General features: G+C 40.2%; 1 protein-coding gene across 1 annotated transcript in view; it reads left to right on the forward strand.

Moving 5' to 3' along the window:
* Positions 1–20,097, forward strand: part of LAMA4 (laminin subunit alpha 4) — a 133,633-nt gene that overhangs the window by 71,765 nt on the left and 41,771 nt on the right. Inside the window, exons 9-15 of the mRNA XM_058566427.1 lie at positions 26–137; positions 2,857–3,024; positions 4,985–5,178; positions 9,086–9,202; positions 14,840–14,988; positions 18,255–18,396; positions 18,996–19,092. Coding sequence (XP_058422410.1) covers positions 26–137; positions 2,857–3,024; positions 4,985–5,178; positions 9,086–9,202; positions 14,840–14,988; positions 18,255–18,396; positions 18,996–19,092 — 979 coding nt within the window. The remainder of the gene's footprint in view (positions 1–25; positions 138–2,856; positions 3,025–4,984; positions 5,179–9,085; positions 9,203–14,839; positions 14,989–18,254; positions 18,397–18,995; positions 19,093–20,097) is intronic.

Below are 20,097 nucleotides of genomic sequence, written 5' to 3' on the forward strand. Positions count from 1 at the left end.
TGGCGTTTATACGGATTATTTATAGGAAAGTCAAGCCTCAAGAAAGAGTGAACTGGCTCAGAAGGAAAGCATGGATACCATTAACCACGCAACTCAGCTTGTAGAGCAAGCCCACAATATGAGGGATAAAATCCAAGGTAAATGTATTCTCACATGGTGCAGCTTAATGTCAAAGAATCATTCATGTTGTAAACAACAATAAAAATAATGGCTCCTGCTAGTGCTTACTATGTGCCAGGAACTGTTTTAGAGTATTATAGGTTTAAACTTATGTAAGGTCTTCAAGTTTGTTTATCTGGGTTTTCTGAGCTCTCATCCCTTTTCACTATCTCTTGATTTTCAAGAGTAAATGTACAGAATCATTCCCTTTCCAGGCCTTTCACAGAAATGGAATGCGAGAATACTCTTCCAGCAGAGGAAATTGAATGCTATGGTGTCTCTAAAATGCAAGAGTTGAGTGGGAGTCACATTTTTCTTGATTATTTGCAGTGAAAACACACCGCCTTTAGAGTGACAGCAAACTGTCCACTAATCCAAGTTGTCCTAAGCTGTCTCTGTGATGCTCTTTCCCCAGGACCAGCCAGGCAACATGCTCCAGAAGAAGAGTGGAGAGGGGGCGTGTGGGATTTCTTTGCCCTAAATCATTGTGGCAGATTTCACCTTCCCTGTTGGAGGATTATTTATGTGTGCTCTATCTTCTGATAAGTGCAGGCTGCATTTTGAAGACCATCTGAGTAGCCCACTGAAAGCCAGCCTTCAATTCACCAACAGAAAACAGGCGATTTTATTTGTTCTAAGACAAAGAGAATTTCCTTGGGTTACAGTCTGCTAAGATACAGTATTTGTATGTTACCATAGCTTTTATTCTCCTATATATTAAGAGCTGGATAACAACACCAAGTGCATCTCAAGGCACAATAGCAGTAAAGGGACCCACGGTGGGAGATTCATATCTTTACACTCAGGCATAGGAAGCATATGCCAGGCAGAAGGATATATCGAGCCAAGATTAATCATTTGCTGTATTTCCTTTGGTGCCTGTAATATGCAGTAAAACCATTTCAAATATTCCCCTTTCCCATCCTCACTATCTCATGCTTCTGCATCTACCAATAAAATATTCTTTTCCTGTAACATTTTAGAGTTACTATTGATTTGTTCCAAAAGTAAGATTGAACCTAGATTGGCTGACCTCATCTAATTAAGGAATAAATGTCCCTCTAGGCAGCAAATAAAGCCAACATCCTAATAAGCCATTCAGAGAAAATCATTCACCTTTGCTGTTGTAACTCAACTCTTTTTTTTTTTTCAACTTTTGATTTTAAGGTGTCTCATTTGGAAAGAATCTAAGCCCTCTTATCTGACCCTGTAAGCATAGGAAAAGACCAAAAAAATACAAAAGAAGTGTAAATAGGAAACCATAATTTTCATCAGTTTTTGCCTTTTTAAAATAATGTATGAACAGTCTCCAAAGACCAAAGGCAAAAATGTTATGGCCCACCTTTCCTTTTTCTAATCTATACCAGACATGGCTAAAACAGGCCAAAATTGTAAATATAATATTTCCATCAAAATGCCAAAGAATTCAGCATCTCAAGTGCTAGATCTGAGGAAAAATATATCTATGTTTAGTTTATTTCAAGAATTAATATTTTAGACTTAACTTGCAAAGTGAATGTTTAATCCCTTGATACATTTTTTTGGCATATCTTGTTTTCCCTATAACTTTCTCAGTAATATTTATAGCGTTGAAAACCTCTTCATCCCTTTATCTCCCTTCCTTCAGAATTCAGGAATGCTCTACAACACCCAGGGTATGTCATTCCTTATTCCCAACCCTCTCTGAAGTAACTTCTGGTGACCTTCAAGCTATTATCCATATAAAATACAAGCCCTTATCCCGGTGTGATTTATGGGACTCCAGTGTTTGTTTACTCGTCTTGTCTGGCCAACCGCATAGACCATAGTCAACCACAGACACACAATTTCATTTATGCCAGGAAGATAGAATGCTTCCTCCCGGAGCTGCCATAGGACAAGGCAGCAATTACATAACTTTCCTCGGATCGTGTGTGGGAGGAAGAGAGAGTCAGAGAACTACTCAGCAATGCTAGTATTTAGACAACTCATCTAGTCCCTCTGAGCCACAGCAGTCCCTCCAGTTCTAAAATTCTCCATCCTACTTAGGGAAGTGGAGTAAAAATGACCCAGAGTTAGAATGGCCCAATCTTGACTAGCAGTCATGCTACAGAAAGCAAATAGCAATTACGATATATATATAAATGAGCAAAAACTCACATCATGCTATAACAAACCTCTATTTTCTATCCAGTCTGCAGAATAATCTGAAAGACTCACTTGAACAACTATCGATATACTCTCATTTGGGCTTAGAGCCTTGGTCAGATCCTCCGCTAAAATACAATTAATACCTCCAGCACATTCTACCTATGACAGGAAATACCTCAGAGCATTTTCTCCAAGTTATATATTTTATATAAAAAGTCAATCAAAGAGCCCAGATTTGTGTGCCTTAGATATTAACGTTCTGGAATCACTGTGGAAACCAGATGGAGCTGAAGTCAGGGCAGGCTTTGTATTAATCCCATTCCCATTCTGAAGACACCAAATGGGAAGCAGAGTGTTTTCCTCGGATTTTACTTGTCCCTGTAATGTATGATGACCTCTGATGCTCGCGCCGTGAACATCAGTATGCTGTCTTTGAACAAGACTCTCTTTCCACTTTAATATCAGCCCTGCCCTTTGCCCTCACTTGCCCATGTTTTCAGTGGCATCACTATAAAATGCCCAGATATCTCTCCCTACTGCCTTCTCTCACCATGCCCTTCCTTTCAGAGATCAACAACAAGATGATCTATTACGCAGAGGAGGAAGAACTTAGCTCTGAGGAGATGTCTGAGAAGCTGGTGTTGGCCCAGAAGATGCTTGAGGAGATTAGACGCCGTCAACCATTCTTCACTCAACGGGAGCTTGTGGATGAGGAGGCAGATGAAGCCCATGAACGTAGGTGTATTCAACTCCTAGCGCCCAGCACATGTCTGCCTTCTTTGTGGGTCTAGGAGAGGACACCGAGCTGCAGGGCAACATTTGGTCAAAGCTATCAATTCCCAATATTCAGAGCGATTTTAGAACTTAGAGGGCCGGCCCCAGGGCTTAGCGGTTAAGTGCACGTGCTCCGCTGCTGGCAGCCCGGGTTCGGATCCCGGGCACGCACCAACGCACCACTTCTCCAGCCCTGCTGAGGCCGCGTCCCACATACAGCAACTAGAAGGATGTGCAACTATGACATACAACTATCTACTGGGGCTTTGGTGGAAAAATAAATAAATAAAAAATTTAAAAAAATAAAAAGAACTTAGACATGACCTCAGGGAGTCATTCAGGACAACTTGACTATATGACCCAGATTTTTAGATCCAAGTCCAACCTTGAGTCGTTGAGAAACAGCTAAGATTCCACAAGGAATCTACAAAGCTTTTACTCCTGAGGAGAAGAAATAGGCACTTAGCAGCTGGTGAAAACATATAAAATAGGGGATGTAAGGCTAAGATGAACCAATTCCCAGAACTACAGTAAGAGAAATTATATTGAGAAGGCAGTAAAGCCACAAGACCAGCACCATTCATGTTCTGAGGTCCATGAATGACTTTTAATCTCCAGTGGAAATTTAACATTTTCTTTAATGATGCCTGAAGACATCAAACCACAATAGTACTAGCAAACATGACTTGGTTACTATATCAGTTATCAATTACTCATTTAAAACAATAACTATTTATTTGCTCATGATTTCATCGGTTGGCAATTTGGGCTGAACTCAACCTGGACAGCTCATCCCTGCTCCTTGTGGAATGAGCTGAGCTCACTCACGTCTCTGGGACCTTAGCTGAGATGGCTGGGCTTTTCCCTCCATGTGGGGTCTTAGCCTCAAGGAAGCTAGCCCAGGCTTGTTCCTATGGCAGCAGACTTCCAGGGGGGCAAAAATGGAAAGTACATAGTCTCTTGAGGCCCAGGCTTGGGACTCAACAGCGTCATATCCAGTCTATTGGTTAAGACCAGCCAAGATTCAAGAACTGAAGAAATAGATTCCACTCTGGATGGAAAGAATTGCAGAGAATTTGTGTCCATTTTAATCTACGTAATCAACAAAAGAAGTTAGAGATTTGCATATCATATTTTAGCTGTTGCTGTGATCTCACAACATTAAGTTCATCAATAATTCAAAATTACAGTAGTTATTAGTCTCACCTCTGAATCTTGTTATTTAATGCATTAATAAAGAAACACATATGTTATTATAGTACCCGTTTGTTTTTTAGTATATCGGTCTCCTTTTTAATTCTATGTATTTTATTTTATGTGTTTCAAAATATAAGAAGGAGTCTGAAGGCTTCACCAGATTGCGAAGGGGTCCATGGCACAAAAAGGCTTAAGAACACCTGTGCTAGATCATTTTCCTATAGTTGTCACTATCAACCCCAAGGAAAAACTAATCAAACTTTTTTTTTTTTTGTGAGGAAGATTAGCCCTGAGCTAACATCCACGCCAATCCTCCTCTTTTTGCTGAACAAGACTGGCCCTGGGCTAACATCTGTGCCCATCTTCCTCTACTTTATGTAGGACGCCGCTACAGCATGGCTTGACAAGCGGTGCATCGGTGCAGACCCGGGATCCGAACCCGGGCTGCCAGCAGCGGAGCGCGTGCACTTAACTGCTACACCATGGGGCCAGCCCATCAAACTCTCCTTTTAGCTAACTGTAGTCCAGGAGCTCCCAAACCCTACAAAATAGTATTTTTTTTACTTTAAATATAAAACATGGGGCCGTTTTTGTGAACAACAGCTTCAATCTGTATTGCTAAAGAAGGCACAGCCTGACAAGTTTGCATCTTTGCTAAATGCTGGGTGGCATGGGAGGAGATGGGAGAAGCCCACACTCAGTTTCTGTGTCCGTTTCTTCCCAGTGTTGAGCCAGGCTGAGAGCTGGCAGCGGCTGTACAATGATACTCGCTCTCTGTTTCCTGTCGTCCTGGAGCAGCTGGACGACTACCATGCTAAGTTGTCAGACCTCCAGGAATCACTTGACCAGGCCCTTAACCGTGTCAGGGATGCAGAAGATATGAACAGAGCCACAGCAGCCAGGCAGCGGGACCACGAGGTACAGTGGACACTAACTGTAAATGCATTTCAGGCACAGACAATGTGAAGTTACACCAAGAAGGGACAGTTGGTATACAATTTTTAAAATACTGATACATTTAAATATTCATATATTTTAAATATTTGTACATTTTTTGCCACTGTAATTTGCTAATTTAGGTGTGTGCACCTCAAATCAAGTTGAAACTCTTATAATTGTTTAGCTCTTGCGTTGATAAAAACACAATTGTTCTTGGTGCTTGTGTTCATGTGTTTGGACATGTTGCTCTTGCAAGTGAGTAAGCAATGTGCTATTCCTGGGCATAACTTATACTGAGAGCACTAGAACTTCAAAGCAGCCCAGAACCATGTTTCTATAAGGGTATGTATAATTGTTGGCAAGGTGTGATAAGCAAATCTCACAGCCTGGCTGGTCGGCAGCTGCAGAGATAGGGAGTCTAATTCAAGCCAAGGTCATGCAAATATAAAGAGGTGAGAAGAATTCCCAGACATGGCCGTGGCTTGCAAAGCGGGTCATCCTTATGGGCCAGGATATGTGCATGCCCACACCCAGAGGGCTGAGAATTGGTGGTGGTCACGTGTCTGCTCTGAGCAACAGGTGCACTCACAACCACCACCTTTGAGATCGGTCATCTCCTGGTGGAAAGACATGTGCATCTTTGGAGATATTTATAACGATTAGAGTGAAAAATCAATGTCAAATATAGGAAACAACTATGAGCAGATTCATTCATTCAGTTATGTTTATTTTTATTGTTGGCAAAACCAACTTAAATTACGCTCTCTGCCCTGATTTTCAGTCATCACTACCTCTCAGTAAGTCACTGTAAAATTTCCTAAATAAGAGTGAATTACACTTATCACCACCATTTTCTACTAGGAGCAACCCCTTAGCCAATATTTTTTAGAATAATAACAGGATAGCATTCTTTGTTAAACAAATGCATGATTATCTTACACAACAAAATTATAAGTGTAACACAGAATAATAATTTCTTCAAGCAAATTTCAAGAGAGTTGCTGGGACTCATCCTTATCCTTGAATTTTCCTTCTTTCCCCACACCCGCATCTAGTCAACCAATTTTACCGTCAGAATAGTTTTAGCTCTCTTCCCTCTTTTCCATTCCTCTATAACTTCTCTAGCTTGGGTCTTCATCATTTCTCAACCAAAATAGCATCCTCCTCTCTCCCCTCCATTCTTACACCCTTCCATCCTCTCCACCCTGCCAGAGCGACCACCCTTCTCACCTCTTTATATTTGCATGACCTTGGCTTGAATTAGACTCCCTATCAAATCACAGTTCTGACAGTCACCTCTTGCTCTAGGACCATTCACTTTTCTCCTTACAACCTATAGCAGTGCCTTTGACACTACAGCTTGTGAACCATTTAGTAAATCATAAAATAAGTTTTGAGGGTTGTAGTCAGCATTTTTTAAAGAGAAAAAATAAATGAAATGGAATAGAAAATATTAAAATGCATCACCTACAGTAAGGTATGGTTTCATCACATTTCTGCTTTAGTTATGTATATGTACTGGGTTGCAACATAAAATGCATTTTTTACTGTGCATCTTGGTTACAAACATTTGAAAGACTCTGTCCTATAGGATAGACTGTGCTCTTTCTTGTGGCCTGTGAGACTCTCTCTGATTGGCTAGCCTCCTTGGCCTCATCGCTTGCCGGTTCCCTTTAGTCCAGGCAGTATCACACTACCAGTAACCCCATCTGCCTGGAATGCAGACTTCTTTTTCTTTTCTCCTTTGCCTGAACAACCTCACTCATCCTTTAAGTCTTACCTCACACATCACCTCCCCTAGAAGGCCGACCCCATCATCTCCACATTAATAGGTACTCCTCTCCAGCAATCCCTTAATGTGCCTTGTACATATCTCTGTTTCCGTATTGTGATCATCTGTTAATGGATCTGTCTCCCCACTAAACTTAGGGGTTTTAATGTCACATTTCACTGTTAGGCCTACAGCATGGCTTAGAAAAGAACACTATCAACATTCTAGTCTTGATACGAAACAAAAAATAACCACATAGTTTAATCATTTTGATGTGTGCAAACCATAGCCACACAACTAATAATTACGTTATTTCGCCATCCTACTTTCAACACCAAAGAGTAACAGAATGATAAAAATCCCTGTCAGATGAATGTAAGATTCTATATTTTAAATGTATGTAGGTAAAATAGTCTCTAAAAAGCATTGTCACCATTGAGGGATTCTCTTAAACCTAAGCTCTGCCTTCCCAGGACTGTTTCTATCATCTTTTTTAAGGATTAGAAAATTTTTTTATTTTTTGCATATATGAAATGGATACTGAAGCATGTCGAATAGTGCTAATAATGATGTCATTTTCATAATTATTAGTTTCTAAAACTTTCTTTTGTTCAAATTGACCATCTTTCTATGGGAATATCTTTGTTTCACAGCTAATTTTATGCATTTCCATCTAATGCTATATGTGATAAGCAGGGGAAACCGTTTAACTTGAGCCATATCATCTTCCAACTACTGCAAATGAACGTACCATGCAGCACTGTTAGCACACGGCTTTGAAGTTTGGCTCTGACCTCAGGGTGTTGGCTGTGTTCCCTTAAGGCGACCAGATACAAGAGCTTCCAGAAGGTGTCATATCTCAGATTCTGTAAAAGGAAAACTGCCCTGAGAGAGTTAAATAATACCAAGCTTTTTTCCCCTCCCTTCCTTACATACTTTAATACACATACTTTAAAATATTGCTTTCGTGTAGAGCTGTATAACTCCCTCTCCTTGTGGAGATAAGAATAATTAACCCCAGATATAGTCACACTGTATTAAGCTTGGTGAATTTTGAGGGGAACTTGATTTTTTTTAATGTTCTTGTGGTAAGAAGATGTTCAAATGGGATTCTTTTCTGTCCCTTGACCTATGTGTTCCCCTATAGGAGCGTATTTGGAGAAGATGGATTCCATGTCCCTTTCCACCAAATTAGGGAAGACTGTAGGAAGTAAGAAAGACATTGAGACAAACTTAGAAAGTTTTAAAGTATGTCCTTCTATATCTAGGCTTCTGCAGTTATTTCTACAATATCTTAGATTACACCGTAATTTTTATATTTCAACTTCAATTTACATTGCCGTTTCTAAAGTAACTTCAACTCATTTTTTTACTCAGATTGTAAAATGAGTCTTTTACTTTTTCCTCTTAAAGTTTCACTCTGTGTTGCTTTCAAACTCTGAAACAGCATGCCTGCCTCTAGAACCCAAAAGTGAAGGTAGAAATTAAAGCATTCATCAAAACATATATTAGCACTTGGGCAATATTCTTCCTCAAAAAGTCTGAGCATCTAACATAAAGAGCTCAAAGTGCTAGGAAGCAGGATCACAATTTTATACTTTGATAATGAGGCCATTTACAAATTTGTAAAGGACATTAAGATTGGTTTGTATATGTTTTATTCCTATCCAAATGAGCTATTTGTGCTTTGTGCCAAAGTTAACATATGATAAATGCTTTTTTGAATTAATTCATTTTCCAATTAGTGCAAACGTAGAGCCTATGTTCAATCCTGTATCCATAGTCCTGCTTTACATTTATGGACAAAAGGGTCAAAGGGCCCTGTGAAGTGTCCACTCTCTTTGCGATGATGATGTTGTAAGTAATAACCATAACTCAGTGCTTCGAAGCTCCCAAGGTGCTTCCGTTTGTTATCTCCGTATCATAAATGAGAAAACTGAGCATCAGTCAGACTGGTAGAATTCCCCAAAGTCGCACAGCCATTAGGTGGTAGGACTGGGATATGACCCCAGATTTCTCTGAGTGCAAAGACAGCAAGTTGACATTTGCCGCTCTCCCTGTTGCTTTCTCTCAAGTGAGTTTCTCTTCCTCTCTCCCTTCTCTTCCTTCCTGCAGAAACAACACGAGAGAGTGAGGGAACAGGTGGAGGGAGTGAACGCTTCTCTGAGGACGTCTTCAGATTCTCTGACAACGCCTCGTCTGACCCTCTCAGAATTTGATGATATGATAAAGGTAAGCACGCATGCGACTTGTTCAAGTTTGTGTTTATAGCAGATTGGAACAGCGGCTCAGTGTCACAGAAGAGTAATGGAATCCAATTCAAATCTATCAAGTTATTGGGCATTATGAAAATAAGATCAGGTGACTGAACTTTTGAATTCCTTTCATTTTGCCGTGGCCACTTAAATTTAAATTTAATTGACTTAAAATAAAACTGAGATTTTAATTCCTTAGTTGCATTAGGCATATTTCAAGTGCTCAACAGCGCCACGTGTGGCTAGTGGCTACTATATTGGACAGCACAAATATCATCACAGAAAGTTCTATTCAAAGGGCAGATCTAAATCCATCCTACCCACTCTTACTCATAAGTTGTGTGTTTAATAAAACTGGCATTCAAAATCAATAAAAGTCATTTTTTAAAGTAGAAATTTTCCAATAAAATGCAATAAACCAAAGCATCATGAAATTACTCTTAGCTCATTTTTATTACCTTTGAAAGGATATCATTTTAAAGTCATCTGATCAGCATCTCATTCTTTGACTATTTCAGCACCAAGCTCCTGTCTTCCCCTCCATCCCTACTCCCATCACTGTCCTTGATGACATCAAAATCCAGAAGGATGAGCCCACCAGCTCTCAGACCTCCGGCTCCTTTATCTTCTCCTATCCAACAAGCTTTTCCTCCAGTCCACCTCTGTTATCCCTCCTATGGCCATATGCAGGTCTTGTCATCAATAACAGTATCTCCTCCCAAATCCCAGTATCAAGCACCACCCTCCCTGAGTACCATCTCTTATCTCACTTATACCCTCTCCAACAGTTCTCCGACCATGGAGACCTCCTCCACCTCATTTATCTTACTCTCCTCATATTTTCTCTTCCCTTCTTAAACAGCTAAAATTATCAATATAATCATTCTTTGCAAACAGCCTCAACTTCCATACCCACCTCTTCCCCTACTGTACTCACCTGAGAATTCTAAACCCATATCCCAGTAAACCCAAGTATCTCCAGCATCATGGCCATACCAGAGAAGCCAACATGAGTGGTGGGCAACCCACCTCCCCTTGTATCAGTCTGGCTGGTGAATTTGCTTCATGCTTCACTGAAAAATTAGGAACAAAGAGAACTTCCCTCATCTTCCTCCCCAAATCTACCAGCCCACCTGCATCTGTATCCGCACTTCTAGCTTCCTTCCTGTTATAATTAATGAAGTATCCCTTCTCCTGTCACCTCCACCTGTGCTCTGAATCCCATCCTTCCTCAGTTCAAAAACAGGGTTGCAGGGTTTCATTCCTAAAAGTATACCCTCTCTCTTCTGTTTCATCCAATTCCTACTCTTTACTGGATCATTACTGCCAACATACAAACATGCTCTAGTAGCTCCTATCTTTTAAAAATTAAAAAGAAAAAGCCTTTGCTTACATACCTTCTAATTTCTGCCCCATTACTTTGCTCACTTTCACAGCAAAACATCTCAAGAGTCATGTACAGTTCCTGTTTCCGCTTCCCAGCCCCACGCTGTCCACTGTACGCAACCCACTCCGAATGGGACTCCATGCCCCTCCACCAAGACTGTTCTTGTCCAGGTCGCCAGCAAACTCAACATAGCCCAAACATTGGTTGTTTCTCTCGCCTCAGCTTTCTCAGTCTCACTGCTAATTAACCTTCCCTCCTAGTGTAAACACTCAGAGCTTCCATCCTGGCTGCTTCGATACCCCTCTCACCTGGTTCTCCCCGACACCTCACTGGCCATTTCTTCCCAGCCTCTTTTGCCAGCTTCACATCTGCACATCCTCTATGTGCTAAATATTCTAGGCTCTGCAGGCCACATACAACTGCTCTTCCTTATTTTCCTTTATTTTTTGTTTTTTGTTTGTTTTTAGTTTTTTATAACTCTTTAAAAATGTAAAAAATATTTTCAGCTGGGAGCTGTATAAAAACAGTTCTTGGGCCATGCTTGGCACTGGGCCAGTCTATTGCTACTCTGGATAATGAGCTCTGGGCTCAGTCCTGGGCCATCTTTTCTACTTATACTCTCTTCCTAGTTGATCCCCTTGAATCCCATGACTTTCAAGAACAATTATGTGGATGATTCCAAAGTGTACACCTCTGGCTCCGATACCTCCACCAAGTTCCACACTCATATCCAAAAGCTTACGTGATGTTTTCAAGTAAGAACTGTGTGTGGTATACAGCACAATCACAATTTCATCTACCACTTAGATGTGTAGTAGTCACAGTAAGGATAACATATTCTGAATCAAACCACCTTCCCTAGTTTCCCCCATCTCCGTAAGTGGCACAATCCAATTGCTCAGATCAGAACTCTGGAGTCATTCTTGATATCTCCTTTCTCCTCGCTCCCATCTCAGCAAGACCTGCTGGCCCTAGCTCTGAAATGAATCCTGATTTCTCACTTGATTTCTCTTCTCTGCTGCTGCTCCTTAGTCCGGGCCGCCGTGAACTGCCGCAAGAGCCTCCTGCTGATCCATTTGCGTCCACCCTTGCCCCTCAAGACTCATTCTCTATGCAGTAGCAGAACAATCTCATAAGAACATGATCAGATCACATTATTTCTCCCACATAAAACTTCCGGTGACATTTAAAGTAAGAAATAAGCTCATTTTACCACAGCCTCTGAGGCCCTAAGTGACTCTGCTCCAGCCCACTCCTCTCTATTACACTCCAATTCCTCTCTGGTTTTCAAGTGTGCCATACTTTTTCTTGCCTCAGGCCCTTTGCACCTGCTGTCCTCAGAACTTCAAATGGCTGGTGTCCTTGTGAACATTCCATCAAGTGGGGCTCTTACCCTCAATCACGCTCCAACCCATCCCACCTATTGTATTTTATTCAAAATACCTTTTACTCCTGGAAATCAGCTTGTTCATTTATTTGATCACTTGTTTATTATCTGTATCTTCCCACTAGACTGTAAATTCCTTGAGAGCAGAGACTGTGTTCATAGCTACATATCTTCTCTTCTAAAAGGGTGCCTGGCATATAGCGGGCACAAAGTGAATATTTATTGAATGAATTAATGAGTAAAGTGGAATGTCCATAGTATTTTTTCTGCTTATACAATGAAATACAATTTTTTTCAAAGTATTGTTCCCCAGATAACCGACCAAATGAGAAGAGGCTTAATACTGTCTCCATAAAAATAAATCCATATGCTAGGACCTGTGCTACATTCTGGGAATACAAAAATAAATTAAACACAGTTTCTGCCTTCTAAGATTATGTAAGCTGGTGGGTGGAATAATAGTGTAAAATGATTATAGTAGTGTAGTATATGGATAATAGAAATATGTGGCAACCCTGAACTCACCCTGGAGAGATTAGAGATGGCTTCATAAAGAAAGTGATATTTGAGCTGAATTTGGAAGGATGAGTAGAACTTTTGCAGGTGGATCAGATAGAAAAGAAAGGAAAGTTATTCCAGACAGAGAAAATATTATGTGAAAAGACACAGGAGCCATAAAAAATTACGGAGCATTAAAAAACATCGGTTAGTCAGGGTTGGCCTATGGGATATAATGGGGTGGGGAGGGGTAAGAAATGATGAGATTGGCGAGAGAGGAAGGGTCAGTTGATGAAGCCAGCTAGGTAATTGGATTTGTTCTTGCAATGCAATTGGCTGATTTTGAGAAGGGAAATAACATGATCAGGTTTGCTTAATTGAAAGATCACCATTCCTGCTGGATGGTGGACAGCGGATTGGAAGACTAAAAGACTGGGCTCAGAAAGAGGGGTTCGATCATTCAGAAAGGAAATGCTGAGACGAGCCCTGGAGATCACCAGCTTTTAAGGCTTCTGCCTGACCATTGAAATAGGACCCCAGGAGTAAGCAGCATCACAAAAGCTAGGAAAAGAGAGGGTTTTAAGGCCAAGACAGTGACCAACACTGTCACAAACCAGAGATAGATCTGGGAAATAAAGACGGGAAATGTAGAATGGATCTGGCAATATGGCTTCTGACACTGGGGACCTTGCCAAGAACCACTTCTGTGGAGTGCACTGCATCAACACAAGACAAGAAGCTGGAAGGAAGCTAGAGTCACAGAATAGGTTTTGCTTGTTTGCTTGTGAATAGGAGAAACTTGGACATGTTTATATCTGAGAAGAGCCAGTAGCTAGGAAGCAAGAACAGAAATCAGGGCCACTGAGAAAATAGGGGAGCATGCCTTATACAGGAAAGGAACACTTCTTCTGAAAATATGAGGAAAATGTATGTATGGATGTAGCTATAAATCAGTGTATGTATAGGGTTTGGGGGGGAGGGCTGGGGGATGGTAGCAAAAAGTTGGGGAAACTCCTTTTTTTTGGTGTTGGAGTCTCTGAGGGGCTACCAATAAATAGCACCCCTTTCCAGCACGCGAGTTCTAAACAAGTTTAAAAATAAATTAAATAGCTAATGTGAAGGCCAAGAATATCACCTTTATTTCTGCTGCAGCTAAATTGAGAATGTGGCTTCAGGTCTCTTAGCCAAGTGGGGTTGCTGATACTCCATCCCAGAATTAGGCCGATCTGCCCACCCAGCCAGGCAACACTGCAGGGTTCACATGGCAGTTCTGCCCAGGACAGCTTTCGTTATGGAGGAACACCAGAAAACTCAGGCTTTCTGCTGGCAGTTTCTCCCAAGAGGCAGAAGGGTGGAGTTGAGCAGAGCCCGTATAGTTATTCCCCTAAAATGTGCCAATCAAATAAACCACTTCCCTTCTCAGGGACAGAGTGAGGAAAAGGCAGAGAGGTCTGGGGTTTCGCTAATCGAGCTCCCTTCAAAGGGAGGGAACATCAGCAGTGTGGAAAAAGTGTTCCCCTCAACAGTTGGGTTTGTGACTTCTAAATAAAAAAGAAAATAAACTGACCTGTTTAGAATCAGATGAAGGTGGGGGAAGGAATTATTATTTGGTTTGTGAATGGTGACAATGTTTAGAATCACTATTTGAGGACTGAGAGAGCAAATTCTCTTTCAGCGTTGAGGGCCCAGCCAAGGCTGGAGGTTATAGGTTTGCAGCAGCCGCATCTATCTGCACAGTTGCATGATCTTTAGCCAAGACCATAGGTCTATGGTTGGACTGAAAGCCAAGAGAGGTCATGTCACAAGGTGAGTTTCAGAGAGAGAGGAGTCGACCACATGAAATGCGGCTGAGAAGTCAGATAAGATGAGAACTGAATCACACCCATTAGATTTAGTAACTTAGATGCCATTAAGCGAGCTTCTGCTTTGGTGGGGTCGTGAGGTAAAAAGCAGACTGGAATTGCTCAAAATGGTGAATTAAAAAGTGCTTAAATAGAGACAGATGCATAAACACCTTTTTTTGGAGATATTTTGCTATGAAGGGAATAGAAGAGTAGAGGGACTAGGGAGACGTGGATAATGGAGGGTTTTTGTTTAGTTTAGTTTCATTTTCTCTTCAGATGGGAGATGGCAGAGCGTGGCTGAAAGCTAGGAGAGCAATCAGGAGAGAGGGAGCTGAAGCTGCAAGAGAAACAGACAAATATCTACTTATAATATGTAGACCTGGCCTGAATTTACTGAACTTCATAATAAGGAAGAATAGAGACTATCTTCTGGTGCTCCCTGGGACAAATATCTTAAGTGCCTCTAAATTCAAATCATTTTTTAAAATATTTCCTTAGAATGCATCAGGGATTTATGCCGAAATAGATGGAGCCAAAAATGAACTACAAGGAAAACTATCCAACTTAAGTAACCTCAGTCATGATTTAGTCCAAGAAGCTGTTGACCATGCACAGAACCTTCAACAAGAGGCTGATGAATTGAGCAGGTAATAGCCTGGTTTTAGAAATGCAAATATCTACATAAGCTGAATAACTTATTTTTACTTAATTTTGCAGGCCAGAGTAATGGGGATAGAATGTTAGCAGGTTGGTTTGAGGGTAGGGTTTGCTTGTTTGTTGATTTGTTTGTTGGTTGGTCAGAGCCAATCATTACTTATTGCTTTGGGGAGACAGTTTTTTGATTTTAAAAAAATCTTTCAGATTAGAAACTTGTGTTAGGGGTGAGGGAGTTCTGTTCCACAATTATTAATAGGATGACCTAATGCATTTTGTTTAGGAGAGTAACTGCTGCACAAAATATTATCAAACAAATCAGACCCGGATACAAGTCTAAATCAATCATCAGCACCCATTTATTTCATCAACAGTGTTAGCTCTCCACACCCAAGTGTCCTAAATAAAGCTGGTTGGAAGTCAGCAACACAAGTGACTTCTGGTAAATTCTCTATCTAGACACTCCACAGTGCTCAGCAAGAACCATTTGATTTCAACACCCATTAAGAGAAAATCAATTGACAATTTTCCTCGCAGCATCTAGAAGAGAGTCACACACCCCTTGGGCACTCAATTAGTGTTAACTGAAATGTACTGAAAGATTGGAATTGAATTCATGATCCTGAAATAATAGGTAAATAATGAGATAATTATAGAGAAAGTCTACAAATCTGGCAATTAGAAACAAGGATCAGTAAAGGTCATGAATAAAATAAGAAACAATATTAACTTCTGTTCAAAACTTAAATCACCTTTTTATTCCTGATAGCCAAAATTTTCAAATCCTTCCAAATCTCCTGAGAATTGAGGGGGGCGGGGAGAGAGAGAGAGAGAGAGAGACAAATAAATGTCACATAAGATCTTGATGTGTGAGATGGGGTAATATCCATCTCAGTGTCATACTCCCAAGAAATGTGTTTTGATAAAATCAATAAAATGGATCTTGGATAAAATATTGGTTTTGATAATATACTGTACTGGTTGAATATTGTTTTTGAGATCTGTCCTGTGGCTGTCTTCATTGTTCTTCTGTCATTTTAGTAACCATGTCCCATTGATTGGGATCCCAATACATACCTTTTCTAAATGCCACTTTGCATGAAACAGTGTCCTAGCATGATTCTCAGCAAATTACTCCATGCTTTGCATGACACATGATCAGACTATCAATCACCTTGAAGCCCCTTTTGTGTTTAGGGTATTTCTGACTAAACATATTCAGGGAAACATCTACATTTATAGATGACTTCCCTTCAACATGTGAATATTCTTCAACATCCAAATGGTATACCCAATGATTTGCATGTTGTCCCTCAAACAGAGATAAATATAATTCATCAAGAAGCTTCCATTTCAAAAGTACATTTTTATTTTGTATATTGATGTGATACCTGTTTTGTGCCCAGTAATAAAAACAAAGTAATAAACACCTTGTTTCGAGCTCTTTGGTGCATCATCTTACCACTCTAGCCAGCAAAATTAAAAATACTAATAAATATTTGTAACGTTTTATTCCTCTTATCCCTTTCTATTAAAACTTCCTCAGATGTACTTTCTGAGCCTTTTCTAAGAACAAGGGGTTGTGGGGAGGAACAAACAGCAAGTATTTGGATTAGAATTACCTCTGCAGAGCAGGGCTACGTTATGACTTTCATGAGCCTTAGGCACTTTTGCCTCAGTGGGCCCGTTCCTCTATAAAAAAAATCAAAAATTACGTTTTATGACTGCATTGATATAAAGACTAATGTAATTATTGTCATTATCCTCATTTCTTTCTTCTGAATTAAAAGAAAATGAAACGAAAACATCTTTGTGGGCCCCTACTATGCCTACGGAATAAGACAGCCCTGCTGCAGAGGAGCCAGAATGATGATAGACTTGGACAAAAGGGAAGGAAGTAGCCAAGGAAATACAGAGGAAGTCGCTCTGAGCCTAAGAGTGCATTCAGAGACTGAAACTGGATAGAGGAGGCTGAGAAACAATTGACTGAGCTCAATAGGTCAGGGAGGTTTGAAGTGATGAGCCAGCATGGGTTCTGCAATGTTGTATACTGGGTCACAGAGAAACTTCTAGAAGTTATGCATGACTTAAATGATGCTAGGCAGCAATGTTTGGAACTGAGAAAAACATGTGGAACTGGTGGATTTAATACTGAATAAAATTAAGACAAAGGATTTAGGATGAGCTGCGGAAGGGGAAGGTGGAGTTTATATTATAGACGAAAAAGTATTTGTCAATAATGTGAATTATTGTGTGGCTGCACACACAGTTTAAAATTCCAGTTCAGGAAATAGTTTAGGTATAATAATAGACTGTGGTGATTACTGTATGCCAGGCATGATGCCAAGCATTCAACGTATTTTATCCCTGTTGTACCTCACATGAGGCAGTTACTGTTAGCCCCTATGTGAGTGGCCACTGCATGATGGGCACTCAATAAACGTTAGGTGAACCTTATAGAGGCCAGAAAGGATTAAAGGCAGAGAACATGTTGTACAGGGCAGTGGTGGGGTTGGGCGCGAGTGGGCTGTGCGCTTAAGGAAGGCAGCTAGGCCTCAGTGATCAGACAGACCTTAATAATGTGTGCCCTGGGCAAGCTATGCACCCCCTCTCAGAGCCTCAGTTTCTTTTATGAAAAGGGAATAACGATGTCTATGCCACGGGTGTGGTGAAAAATTAAGGACATAATATATGGGACGGGGCTGCCCAGTAGCTACACATAGATGCTCAGTACGTGTTATTCCCTTTCTTAAAGAAAAATATAATCTGTTATATAAAATGAGGAAAATAAGGTTGAATAGAGTGAAACCAACTAATACTTAACACCATGCTGAGGTTCTGCATCCTCTCTGGGAGTCTTGGTTTCCTCCATGGAAAGGGAATAACAACGCAGATTTGGGTAAATAGTAGGTGTAGACAAGTGTGGGTTCATTCCTCTGCCTGACTGCCACTACATAAACAAACTCCTGCTTGAAGAGGTGCAGAGGGCTATTTTTAAATCATCATCCCCTTTTCCTGTGGCTACTGCCAGGCACGCAGCTGCCAAGGAGCCAAAATGGGGTGAAGTCTTGGGGGCAGCAAAGTCAGAGGAACGCAAAGAAGATGCGCCCGTAGGAAGGGCAGCTCAGAAAAGCCAGGTGACTGAACAACAGGAAGGAAGTCTCTGTGGTCTCAGGAGTATTAAAATCAAGCTCTAAAAGTGGCCCCATTTCTCAAAGAGATAAGAAGGAGAAATAATGACAAGTTTGTTCATTAACAGGAATTTGCACAGTTCAGATACAAATGGGCTGGTACAGAAGGCCTTGGACGCTTCAAATGTCTATGAAAAGATTGCCAATTATGTTAGTGAAGCCAATGAAACGGCAGAACTGGCTTTGAACATCACTGACCGAATTTATGATGTGAGTATTCACTTATTTTAAAGTTCATTTATACGTTGCCTTTTCCCAGCTCATGAAATTTCTGTTTTCAAAATCGTCTCTTGAGCTTCCTGTCTAATATAAATGGCAGAAAGGGCAAGAGAACCGAGAAAAGACCATTTTATTTATATTATGAAGGTTTCAGTAGTGCAAGTTCTTCAAGATGTGCCATACTCCAGTCAGCAAATGCCAGTTCCTTGACAGCTTCTTTAAGCCACAGTCCCTGAATAAAACATATTTAAGACTAGTCCTAGTGATAGCGAAGATGCTTTATGCATATATTCAAATTTTTTCATCTCAAAAATTATTTATTGAGTGGCCTCTCCATGACAAGCACTTTGGCAGGGCCTTGGCCAGGCACTATTCTTGATTCACTGAATTTTCCTCAAAAAACATTTATCTTGACAGTGCCAAGGACATTGTTGTCTGATGTTCACATCTGACCTTAATTTTGAGCTATGAAAATGCAGCTGTATGAATTTTGCTTGGTGTTTAGCAGGTAAACTGTGTCACTGAAATCCTAAAACCATGAAAAGTCCTTGTGCTGTCGTTCTTACTCTCTCCACCAAATCACTTTGTAGGCTGTGAGCGGGATTGATACTCAGATCATTTACCATAAAGACGAAAGCGAGAACCTCCTCAATCAAGCGAGAGAACTGCAAGCAAGGGCAGATTCTAGTAAGTATCTTTCCTTTCCTATCTTCCTTCTGATTTATTGCTGCTTCCTTCCTTTGAGACAGTATTTCTGCATGTAGACAGAGATTTCTAAATTCTAGGATTAAACAGTAAATGATATTTCAACTGAATAACACATTCAGTTCCTGCTCAGTGTCAAGGTATGAAAAAGCAAAGGTTAAATACTTAAAAATAAATTGTGGTTTAAAAAAAATTCCATGTAGTAAAACATATGGTGGATATTCTTGCTAATCACATAGGCTAATTAATAGAAACTTGCCATAAATACCAATTTTCAAGGAGATAATGCCATAAAATACACTTAATACTAAAACTATATTGCACATAATTTAACCTTTCTTGGACAATTCAGAAGGCTGTTTAAATGGTGACCCATGAAGGGATGGGATGTCACTGTGAGAGGTGGGAGGATAGGGTACCACAAAGCCATCTGGTTATTTGCACTTTCTTGTAGTTTGTGTTCTACAAGTTTACTGTATTTAGGACAAGCCTAATGAACACATAGAAAGAAACATTTCCAAAGGCTAGTGTTTGCATCTGCTAAAGAAACCCCATCCAAGAGCGGGAGAGGGAAGAAAAGATAAAAGTGAAATCATCTTAGTCCATTTTGAATCTTGTGAGTTACTCTTAAAAACAATTGAATTGACTAAGGATATACCTCATTATTCATCTCTGAGGTAACGAACTCATTCCTAAGGATATTCCAGCATTGGCTAATGAGGTTGGAAATCCATTATCTAGCTAACTTCTAACTACCATCTAAAAACAAAGACCAAATTTGAAACTGAAAACTTCACATAATTTTATCAAAGCAATTAATCTCAAGTCTAACTGTACATTTTCTTTTTTTTTTACAAAGAGCCACTATGTATAGAAAATAAATGCATTTGTTTTTCATATGCAGAATATTTAGCTATTTAATTACCATAAAGCAACTCTTATTTTATGTTTTCTGGATAAACAAAGGCAATAAAAAATGCTATTGTT

Source organism: Diceros bicornis, chromosome 23, assembly GCF_020826845.1.
Source record: "Diceros bicornis minor isolate mBicDic1 chromosome 23, mDicBic1.mat.cur, whole genome shotgun sequence".
Taxonomy (NCBI): domain Eukaryota; kingdom Metazoa; phylum Chordata; class Mammalia; order Perissodactyla; family Rhinocerotidae; genus Diceros; species Diceros bicornis.